General features: G+C 36.5%; 1 protein-coding gene across 1 annotated transcript in view; it reads left to right on the forward strand.

The window, feature by feature from the left end:
* LOC131153591 (uncharacterized) overlaps window positions 1-12,167 on the forward strand; it is a 29,123-nt gene extending 16,956 nt beyond the window's left edge. The window contains exons 4-7 of the mRNA XM_058106004.1: window positions 8,684-8,855; window positions 8,970-9,110; window positions 11,510-11,855; window positions 11,931-12,167. Coding sequence (XP_057961987.1) covers window positions 8,684-8,855; window positions 8,970-9,110; window positions 11,510-11,855; window positions 11,931-11,956 — 685 coding nt within the window. The 3' untranslated portion in view covers window positions 11,957-12,167. The remainder of the gene's footprint in view (window positions 1-8,683; window positions 8,856-8,969; window positions 9,111-11,509; window positions 11,856-11,930) is intronic.
* The last annotated feature ends 210 nt before the right edge of the window (window positions 12,168-12,377 follow it).

The raw sequence follows: 12,377 nt of genomic DNA on the forward strand, positions 1-12,377 counted from the left end.
GATTGTTGGTTTAGTGGCAGTATGGCACTTAAGCATGAGTTTCTGGGTTCAACACCTGCCTCGTGCAGAATCTCTACTTTCTTTTTTAACTTATTAATGAGAACTGGGTCAACCTGTCTGGTTCAACGGGTCTGGTTGGTTGAACTGAGTTGCCTGGGTTCGGCTTGGTTGACCCTGGTTCACCGCAAGTCTGGGTTAATGCGATTATCAGGACCGAAAAAGTGACCAGTTCTGGACCAACCAAAACAGATCGACTGGTCTGGTCTGGGTTTTAAACGATGCTTGAAATCCTTTCCACATGCAAAATCTCATCGAAGAGATATTGATTGCTCCTTGAGTCATTTTGGATTGCTGCAAGGGATACTGAAGATAAGTAGAATGCGATTGCAATAAATTTAGACTTTCCTGTGAGATTTTGAGTACTGGAGATATTGAATCTGATTGCTATAAATTAAGGATTTGCTGCAAGATATTCAGAATATTGACAAGAAATATTTCCTTCTTGCATCAGTTCCAGAATTCAAAAGCGAAGTTGTTCTGGTCTGCAGCTGGTAAGGTTATATGGACATAAGTATGTGCTTGTACTCTTCTGAAAATTAGTTCAGTGTTTCTTATCCATTCGGTAAGCTTGTGAATTCTCATGCCAGGTCCTATGTGTTCTTCATCCTTGCTCTTGTAATACATTATACACACACACACACACACACATATATATATTATATATATATATATATATTATATAAATGTATTATTATTATTATTATTCAGTGTTTCTTATCCATTTGGAAAGCTTGTGAATTCGAACCAGGTCCAATGTGTTCTTCATCCTTGCGCTCATATGTCTATATACATATATATACACACACACACACACACACACACTTATTAAAAGGAAATCAGTCTTGTTTTGCATCAAATCATGATTTTGTTTTTTTTCCTTCCTTATCATTGCATATCCCTGTTCAGTCCAAGGGGAAAAAAAGAATGAACCATTTTGACCCATTTGATTACCAAGTAGCTTGGAACTCTCAACAAGTGACTGGACCTAGCTGTCCCTTTGAGTTTGATGGTAGTTCAAACCTCCACTATTTCTTATGTTGGTTTGTCGACACAGAAAACTATTCTGATTGGTATATTTATTGAACACCAATGCATGCACTTTGCTTAATCTAGACTAACTGGATTGGCGAAAGGATGCCGGCACAAGATTGAAACGACATAGTGTATTTTGGATAACCTCTACCACTTGGTCTAAAATGAAATACCTTTTAAAAGATAAATATGTCCTGGGTTCTTATTGCAGACAACTAGTAGACCAATTGTATGACTGTAAACAATTGTCTTATAGAGTGTCTAAATATTTTGCTAAACTTAATGATCTTATGTTTAGGTGTCATATGGATGAAAGCACAAAGATTATCACCTGTTAAAAAAAGACAAGAAAATAAAGGTAAAAAATTCCTTGGCTAAACCCAAAAGCTTCTAGCACTTTGTCTAAGGTTTATCACATACATTTGGAAGTTAGAGAGATTTCTCCTAGTTTGCAATCAAAGAACATCAACTCTCATGTGAGGGAGTTTCATCAGCCTAGAGCAAGTTCTAAGTGGTCAAAATATGCCCATGAGCTTGTCCAAAATGTTCAGGAGAAGACTCAATTTGTTGAACATACTTAGTCCAGTGTCAAAACTAATAGTAATGGAATGTTATAGATGATGGGGCCTAATAAATCAATTTATTCAAATATTTGTGTAATGTGCCTACTTTCTAACGTGACATATTTGTTTCTTGTTGTCAAGTGGCTAATGGCTATACAAGTCTGTGCAATATTTTAAAACATTTTTTGGAGAGTTGTGGGTGTCTCCACCTGATGGTGATGTTTTGGGATTTGACAAAAGCAAGGAAGAGAAGGAGCTATGGCAGTGTGCTTGGTTTATGATCCTTTAAATTTTCCTTTTTGATTTTTTTTAGTGGGGGGGTTGCTCATGCAACTTCTTTTTAGGATCCCATTGTGGAGAGGGAGGTTCCATTTCTCTATTCCAAGTCCTTGTATGAATTATTGCATAGTTGAATATCATGATTATGTTAATGATTCATGTATTATTATTGCACAATTTCTGAACCTTTTAATTGATTCCTTTCAGGAAATGAGTCATAGTTCTTTTTAAGGGAACATAGTAGACTCATCTGTAGTGACCTTGGACATACTTGATGCTACATCTGGGCTAGAAACAGACCTTGATTTGTCACAAGACTTAGATGCTATGACTTGCAATGAAATTCAAGATGATTTATCTAGAATGCCTGTAAATAACTCAATTCATGAACTAGGTCCACCCTAACCTAATGAATGAACCAGAACTGGCTGCTCTGGACTTTTTATTCAATATTCCTTACTTGTTGGACCTGTTATTAAGGATCCCATTTGGATGATTTATCTCCATCAATTGAATACGTGCTTTTGACACCTACTTCTTTTCTATCCACGTGTTCTTTAATCAAATCTGGTGAAACTTTTCCAATCGTTTTTGAATATTGAGCACATGCATATTTTCTTGATTTGAGAGTAGATTTGGATAGTTTAATTGGAGGACTTGTTACTGTATGGAAGGATGTTGGAGCCTTTTATGCTTGTAGGTCACTAGATTAGCTAGTGTTGCTCAACTTCAAGATTTTATGCTGTTGTCATGAGTGATGTTGCATGCCAATCACAATGTGGATGATTTGAAGCTTTCAAGTTATGATTCTTTAGTTGGAGGATCTCTTTGCTACACTCCTATGTTGCTTGAAAATGCCTTACATTTTATGTAAGTACTTCATTTTGCTGCTTGGTTGAAGTTTTTCTAGATTCTCGAGTTATTCCAACTGAGCCATTTCAAAATTCGAGGTCTAGTTTCTTTAACCAAAGGAGTTCATATTCTACTCAAAGATTTTAGGAATTCATATTCTACTCAATGATTTACAAATTATGAATTTGTACTCTCTCTCTCCTTCCATCCTCTAGTGATCAATTTGTAATTGAATTGAGATGAGAGTGAGATGAGGGAAATCACCATTACTGTCGACATTTTGGCTTTGTTTCAAGAGATAACAAGAATTGGTAAGCAAGGGAGCGTGAAGTAGGCTGCGCCAAACAGGGAACATAAGGAAACACGATTAGATAATTTTTTCCTCTCATTTTAGTGGGGGAAGCTAAAATTATTACTGGCAAAAATTTTTTTTTCTCTTCAGAGGCAAAATTTTCAAAATAACAGAGTAGAGGGACCATAGTTTTCTTTTTCTTTGTATTTTGCTTTCATGAGTGGAAGATGATGGCTTTTGGATGAGTTACGTTCATTTCTATTCATGAAAACAGAAAATCCTTGGGTTAGAACCTTCAGAGCCCCTAAACATTTTCTCATGGGTAGATTGAGGGTGAATAGCTACTGGAGGTTTATCCCTTGAGAAGATCCCAAACAAGGCGTCCATATAAATGATTCATGTCCCCAAAGGCAAAGAGGCAGAGGGTTGGAAGGAATTTTTAGGGGCAATTGAAGGGCAGTGCAGTGGGGAGCAGGTCTATTTTTGATGCCTGATGGGCTATGCCAATGCCATAATGTGTGGATTGTGGTTTCACAAACATGTGTCAAGGGGCTGAAAATCATAGCAGTGCATGAAAGTTGGCCAGCTATAGTGGTGGTTGGTGAGGCATCTCTGCAACTCCCATGGTGGAATTCCAGTGAGGGAAGCCAAGGGAGGGAAGATGTTATTCAAGGATAGTTTCACCAAAATGATTTTCAATATGATTAGGATATCCAGGAAATTATTAGTGAAGTTTTCAAATGGCATAGTTGGAGCTTATTGGCGCAAAGGAGAAAAGTGGGCATGGGCTTCTAAGAGTTGTGCTTCTGGGCCAATTAATGGGGGTGTTGGGAGCTTCAGGGCCAAGAGTGGGAAGGTCACTTTTTTTTTTGGATCAAGAAGGAAGATTTTATTAAGAAGAAGTACAACAACGAGCTTAAGTCATCCTCTTCCAAAAAATACCAAACTAAATCAAAATAAATCAAAACAGCACAGCCAACCAATCATGCTGTAAATCAGAAAATGAAAATCCTTTGAAACACCTAGCTGCAAAAACCCACAAGGAGGCCAAATACTGAATCCTATCCCAAAGCATAACAGAAGACATCTTCTACCCTGCAAAAATTTGAGCATTTCGATCCGACTAAATTCCCCTCTAAACTGCAACATATGCACACCTCCACATGGCTGAAGCATCCTTACCCCTTCCGAAACCTGAAAATGGATAGCAAACAAAACTTCCTCCGACTGCAGACACACCCAATTCTATCCATATAAACCAAAAAGGTTATTCCACACCCTCCAAGAAAAGGAGCAATGCAGGAAAAAGTTAACAGCAGATTCTGAATTTTGAAAAAACAAAGAGAACAAACATTTATTGATGAAGCCTCAAAAGGCCTCCTACTCTGCAACAAATTGTTAGTGTTAGCTTTATTAAGAGTGGCCAACCAAATAAAAGCCTTAAATCTTAGAGGGACTTTAGCCTTCCATGGATCTATGAAGTGAGAAATGCTAGCTTTTAATGGTTAAATGCTCAAAACAAGATTTGCAGGAATACTCCCCAAAAGAATCAAGAATCAAAGAACGATAATATCTCCTTCGGGAGAGAAACCTACCATCCAACAAACTTAATAAGGAGGCAAGCTCCAAATCTCCCTATCATCAAGAGCCCTATGAAGTTTGAAATCCCTATAAAAATCATTTCCATTCAAAATAAAGAAAGAAGAAATTGGTTCATTGTGCAATGAGGACAATCTAAGTAAGCAGGGAAAAGATGAACAAAAAGTGACAAACCCCAACTCAAATGTCTTCCCAAAACTGAACGCAATACCCATTTCCAACAATAAAAAAAAAGAATATTCAACTGTGAAATACCCTTCCAAGGACTATCACAAGAACATTTCAAACCCCAAATTAGCATCCCAGCAATATCCTGCAGGCCATAGTCAAATACTAAGGAATGAGATGCTGGCTCTAGTGAGGTCTGTTTGCAAATGAAAGGCCTTTTGAATTGGAGGAAGTTAGGAGGGCTGTGTTTGACATAGCATCCCACCAATATCCTGCAGGCCATAGTCAAATACTAAGGAATGAGATGCTGGCTCTAGTGAGGTTTGTTTGCAAATGAAAGGCCTTTTGAATTGATGGAAGTTAGGAGGGCTGTGTTTGACATGGATAGGGATGAAGTACTGGGTCCGGAGGTTTCATGATTGTTTTTTTTTTTTTTAAAGCATAGTTGGAAAATTTTGCAAGATGATATCATGAGGTTTCTTCAGGGAGTTTTTCGTAGATTGTTGATGGGAAAGATTGTTAAATCTACTTTTATGGCCCTTATTCCTATAAAGGAGAGGTTTAGGAAGGTGAAGGATTTTAGGGCTATTAGTCTAGTGATCAGTGTTTACAAGGTTTTAACTAAGGTTCCGTCAAGAAGACTTAGGGAGGTGTTAGAGGATTAGGTGATTTTAAAACTTGCTTTTGTTAAAGATGGACAAATCTTAGATGTAGCTATGGTGGCAAATGAGGTTGAGGATGTGAGGAGGGGTAAGAAGGGCATGGTCTTTATATTGGACCTTGAAAAGGAGTTTTGGACGACACAATTTTCTTTTTGAAGAATAGTGTTGAGAAATTCTGCAAGGTTATTATTTCGTTTAGAATTTTTTAGAAGATTTTGAGGTTTGAGATTAATTTTTGGAAGAGCGTGGTGGTGGGTATTAATTTGAGTGGTAGTGAGTTAGAGAGTTTTAGAACTCTAGATAGCTACAACTCTTCGGCTTGGCTGTTATTGTATCTAGGCCTTCCTTTCGAAGCTAATCCTTTGTTCACTTCTTTTAAGGAATGTGTGGTTGAGGCCTGAGGGAGTTTTTTGGGGGGGGGGGGGGGGGGGGGGGGGAGGATACTAGAAGGTTGGAAGAGGGCTTATTTGTTGTTAGGGTTAGGATCACTCTTATTAGTGCTTCCTTTTCTTATATTCCCATTTATTTTTTGTCCATTTGAGAATTCCCATTGGGTAGCTAGGACCTCAGAAAAAATTATGAGAGATTTCTTGCGGTCTGGTTTTGGGGAGGATATGGTTGGGATGTGGCCAGAAGACTCTAATCAGAGGGGGACTAGGGCCTGGTAATGTGTTTTCTAGAAACATCTCTCTAAATTGGAGAGTGGTTATGGAGGTTCCCCATAGAGTCTAATTCCTTATGGCATCAGGTGATTAAGAGTAAGTATGGAATTTATAGGAATGAGTGGGATACTAAAGGAAGTGGCAGTGTTACCCGTGCAAGCCCCTTGAAGTTTGTTTTCAGGTAGCTAGACTTTTCTTTCTCATTTGTTTTAAAGTGGGTAATGGTAATAGAATCCATTGCTAGGAGGATATTTGTGTGGGAGAGACTTTGATGGAGTCGTCGGTGCTGCATTTGTTTGTAGTGCTCCATTTCCATTTTCTTCGGGAATCTGGAGCTCAATTAAAGAGACTGGAGCTCAATTAAAGAGAGGTTGAAAAGCTTACTTCTTTGTTTGGCGTGGATTCTTTTATTCATACTTCCACTCTTTTTTGTTTTTGTTTTTTTTTTTTTTTTAAAATTTTTCCCACCCCTTGGGGGGGGGGGGGGGGTGTGCAGTGGGTGGAAGCCAGGTTGCAGGTTGGGTATTCTTTGGGTTCTTCCTCCTCAAAGTTGTTATCTATTCATATTATAAAGTCTTCAAATCCTAGCCCTTTCCATTTCTGTTCGAATAAAGCTGTCTGGCAAGCAAAAGTTCCTTTTCATGATGTGGGCTTTCATCTGGACTCTTGTTCTCAGCAAGATTAATACGTATGGAAAGCGCCAATTTTTTTCTATTCTTTTTTTCCCACTTTAAATTTAAATACCTGGGAAAAATTTTAGAGATTTCTGAAGCTATAGCTGAAAAATTGCAAAAATTAAATTGTATGCCTTTCTATTTCAGCCCCCTCCCTCCTGAATGCAAAATTTTACCCAAAATTTTTGAAATTGTACATTTTTTTTTTCACTTAATGCATTAAAATAGATTTTCACAGGCTGAGAACATAGAAAGGTAATTTGAAGCTCTTGTCAATTTAATGACAGTGATCTGAACATTAACGGTGGTCCTTGTAACTTTATAAGTAGATGTCATTGTGTACTTCAACCTTTTTGACCAATCAGCAAAGGCAAGAGAACTAGCTAGAACAGCTCTTCGCAAAGCGGTCAGTACACAAGCAACCACAGAAATAATGACTTCAAGAATATTACCAAACAAGGCAAAATCCATCACCATATATAAGAGACAAACAAGAAGGCACTGAATATTAATGGTGCCCTTTGTAATTTTATCGGTTACTGTCATTTTTTACTTCACCATGCTGCCTAGGCCAGATAACAAACAACTAGAACAGCTCTTCACAAAGCTAACCAAGAAGACTAGAAACAGCAGAAATGGTGACTTCAAGACTATAACTAGACGGCAGAATCTGTTGCCATATAGTAGAGCCAAACAAGGAGGGCAAGTAGGGCAGAATCCATCATCAAATACTAGATAATAGAGAAAAACCAGAATAATGGCTGTTGGCAACACCTTGTGATACTGGTGGAATTAAGATCCGATCATGCAGAAGAGTCAAATACTCCAGTCACTATTGATGCTCTAAGCAGTCAATTAATCTAATCAGAAAAAGAAATTTCTGAAAATGGGTGTCTGGTGTCGCTCAGATACCATCTAATTCTGCGAGAATTCTCTAGATTGATCATTCCTGGTATAATATCCCAAAACTGCTCAGATAATTAGGAGTTTTCTTGACAAGTTGGTATTCTTAGAATGACCAACAAATAATTTACAACTATTCAACTTAATTTTTCTTTGAAATTATTTTTATTTTTGAAAATTATTCTTTATTTTAAAAATTTTATACTAATTTTTATATAATACATAGAATCCTCAAAAGGCTTACACCTCAAGGTGCTAAGCCTTGTGGCTTTGCCTCATAAAGGTTAAAACACCTTATGCCTTTGCCTCTCAGAAGTTGGGTTTTTTAGATGAATGTTTTTGACTGGTCTACAGAGAAACTGGAGAGCTGCTCTTCAATAGTTTTCTTGAGCTGATTGTTTTTTGTTGTTTTAATGTTGTTTCCTTTTTTCTTTTTGGTTTATTGGATAAGTGGAGGATGCTTCATTGTCCTTTTTGTATCTTTTCTCTTTTCTCTCTTGATATAAAACTTTATTTATCTAAAAAATAGTGTATAAAAAGACACATAAATTTTCACACCATTACCCTTCTCAAGTATGATCACTAAATGTCTTTCTGAGATAGATCAGTCACCATTCTAAGGGAACCAAATGGGCCCCAGAAATTTTGTGGAAAATTCAGCATTGTTAATTTGTAATTTCATGGGTACTTATTTTGGTATTGAAAGTATTCTTTGTACCCTTTTTGAAATGTGTAAAGATGGTAGGAAATTACATATTTTCTGCTAGATTGTTCTATATATTTCCACATTAGGATGTCAAGGTAGGTTCCCTATCTTGCTGCAATTTGGTTTTGCATTCTGAATTATTTTGGACTATTTTCTGTTATAAAAAATTATGTAGGATCCTATAGGATTTGTGCGTGCTAAAGTTCTTGACCATGTCTTTGCATGTTCCAGGGAGTGCCCGTCTGAATTGCAGGAAGCTATTGCAAGCATAATCTTTGCTGCACCAAGATGTTCAGATCTGCCAGATTTGATACAAATCAAAAATTTGTTAACTGCAAAATATGGAAAGGAGTTTGTATTGGCTGTCTCTGAGCTCCGTCCTGATACTAGTGTCAATCGTGCAGTTAGTTGACTTTATCACGTGCTGTGTTTTCCATGCATGATAACTCTGCAGGAGTGGCTGCTGCACTTTTCTTGCATTAATATTAACATTTCTAATCTTATGTTATTTGTGCAGATAATTGAAAAGCTTTCAGTTAGTGCTCCATCCGTGGAAGCAAGGGTCAACCTATTGAAGGAAATTGCACAAGAGTACAGTCTGGACTGGGATTCCTCCAACTCTGAAGCAGAACTCAGTAGAAAACACGAGGATCTTCTGGTATTTTGCCATATTATTTGTCTCATTTATGAGAGGCAGTCCTAGCACAATTTCCTGATGTCTACTCAATTAATAATCAGACATGTATATTATAGTTGCAGGTAGTCGTTCGGAATGAAGTGCAGTACTTGTTTAGGATTGCTGCAACCCATCACAAATATATGTCTAAATAAGGAGAGCCAATTTCAACTATCACTCTGACCATATTATTTTTAACATTTTTATTTGAGAATAAGTGAAGCGAAACATGGAACATATAACAATTTATATACCAGATTAGATATAAAATAAGGAGAAAAAAAACATTTAGACTTGCTAGAGGTAGAGAAAGAAAGAGCAAAGACCTGGTTAATATCAAGTGTATTAAAAGTGAGGATAATAGTGCTTTGGTTGAAGAAGAACTAAAAGAAAGATGGAGAAAACTTATTTTAATGAGTTATTTAATGAAAATCAAGTAGAAATTTAAACATTGGATTGGAAAATGAGTAAAATGCTAACAAATTTGAGACCCATATTCAAACTTGGAGTCAATGAAGTTAAGCTTGAATTAAAGAAATTGAAAAATGGAAAATTTGTAGGACTGGATGACATGTCAATCGAGGTTTGAAAATGCCTAGGTCATAATATACAGAATTATGGTTAACTAATTTTCTTTAACACAATTATATGAGTTAATAAAATGACAATGAATGGAGAAAAAACACTTTAATACCTATGTACACAAATAAAAAATATATTCAAAATGGTAACAACTATCATGGAATTAAACTCATGAGTCATATATTATAATTATGGAGAAGGTAATTGAATAAAGACTAAGGGCAGAAACAAAGGGCAGAAACAAAGGCTTTAGAAAATCAGTATGGTTTTATGCTTGGGAAATCAACTATAAAGCTATATATCTATGAAGACAATTAATAGAAAAGTTTAGGGAAAAGATGAAGGACATGCACATGGTTTTTATTGACCAAGAGAAAGCCATCATAAACAATCTAGGAAAGTTGTATGGTGGTTTTTTTTTCTAAAAAAATAAAGTGATTTTTTAGTAGGTATATAGATGTCATTAGGGATATGTATGATAAATATTCTAGGTAATTCTCAATCACAGGTGTACATCAAGTCTACTTTAAGCCATTATGATGGATGAAATTACTATCACAGGTGTACGAGAAGTCTACTTTAAGGCCTTATCTTTTGGCATTATGATGGATGAAATAACTATGAGTATCCAAAATATGGTTCTAAGGCGTGTATTGTTTGTAAATGATATTGTCTTGATTGATGAAACTAGAGGTGGCCAGGTGGGTAGAATCTAAGTTAGAATTATCAAGAGAAGTTTTAGGATCTAGAGGTTTTAAGATATATAGCAAAAATAAGACAATATATGAAATGTAAATTTAGTCATGTTAGGAGGTATGTTATAGAAATGATCAAACTTAGTGGTTACGAAATTAATAGCACTAGTATATTTTGACATGTTGGATCAATTATAGAAGTTAAAGTAGAAATTGTATGAGATGTAATACATATAGTTAAAACAAGTTGGGTAAAATGGAGAAGTGATTTGGATGTAAGGCTAGCTATGTTGTATGGATCAAAATATTGTGATACTAAGAAACAACATATTCGAAAAATTAAAAGTTCCCAAAAGATACCAAGAGTGGTATAACCTTAAAAGATAATTAAGAAATGAACATATAGATGGTAAATTAAGCATCTCTTTTGTAGATGGTAAGATATGGTAGAGACGGTTAAGATGGTTTGGGCACTTGCAACATAAATAACATGTTAGTTAGGAGTGAGCTAGTTAAAGCTAATTACAGTAGGAGGGAGAGGAGTGGATGTAGAATAACTTGTATATCGATAGTAAGGATTTGACATCTTCCATTTATCATCTGAGATTGCTTTAGATTCTGCAGAGTGGCAGAAAAGGATTCATGTAGCCAACCATGCTTAGTGGGGCTCGGTGGTGGTGGTTGTTTATGCTTATTCGTGAAACTTATTGTTTGACAAAACCTTGAAAAGCATATATTTCAAAATTGTCATCTCAATGTGATTTTTATCTTCAATATGTTTGTCATGCATTGTATGCTAGATTGGTTTAAATAAATATTAAAAAAAATTATTATATTTCAATAGAGGCAAAACCTTACTCAACTTTCATTGCCAAAAGAAGGAAGTATTCTTGAGCCTGGAGATTCTTATACAATGGTTTCCATTCCACCAACCAAATGTAATCTTAATTCATGGTTCAAATAGTGGAGGCTATTACTATGCTGAACTACTTTATGCATTTGGGCTGCATGATTATTCAGTATTTTCTATTGGGCTTGCTTCTTGTATAATTTGGTATTTTTCCCTCTTGTTTTTTATTTATAACCTTTTGGTGTTACCTGTAGGATGGACCAAAAAAAATATGCAGCAAGGCTGCACCTTCCCAAGACCCTTCCAGCAAGAAGCTTTCTCTGGAATCTTCTTCTGCAAATGTGGTGAAAACTGTGATGACTAGAACTTGTATCAATGGAGTTCAAGACATTCAGTCATCCAGCCCTGCTGGAGAAAAACCATTGAATAAGAATCATGATGTGGAACCAATTATTGATGTTAGGAAAGATACAAGATCACAATCATCAGACGTCTTGGAGAGAGCCCAAGCTGCTATTGCATCTGCAGAGCGTGCTTCTGCTGCTGCCCGTGCGGCAGCTGAGCTTGTGAACATTAAATTTGGATGGAAGTCGGAAGAAGGTAAGCCTTCAACATTTTGAAAGTTCTGAAATGGATATTTGGGCATCCACTGAGATTCTGTGGTTTCATTGGTAGTTTCCACTTGGGAACTGAAGAATTAAGCGTGAAAAATGGGGAAGAAAGAAGAAGGAAAAATGAAAGAATAAGGGAAAGGAGTCACTTAGGCTGCTACAAAATGTATATTTGGTACTGGGCTGATGAAATGTGCTCTATTAATGATTTATATCTAACTTGCATGCTGTTGTATCCCTTTAGTACTGAATTCTTATTATTTTTTTCTGTAAGAATCTGTATATATTAAAAGTGAGTTTCGAATCCCATGAGTGCTGACATGTGGTGCTCCCCTCGGCTTTTTTTTTTACACACCGGGTATCCATGTGTCCGTTTTACGGTTCATGTGACTAATCCTGCGCCCCTTGAGGTTGGTCCCACAACTTCAAAGGGAGGATAAATTCAGGAGTCCAGGGGCGGAAACGAACTTAGGAGGGTTTGAACACCTGATCTCATGAGAGACACTCTCGC

This window comes from Malania oleifera, chromosome 4 (assembly GCF_029873635.1).
Source record: "Malania oleifera isolate guangnan ecotype guangnan chromosome 4, ASM2987363v1, whole genome shotgun sequence".
Lineage (NCBI taxonomy): Eukaryota > Viridiplantae > Streptophyta > Magnoliopsida > Santalales > Ximeniaceae > Malania > Malania oleifera.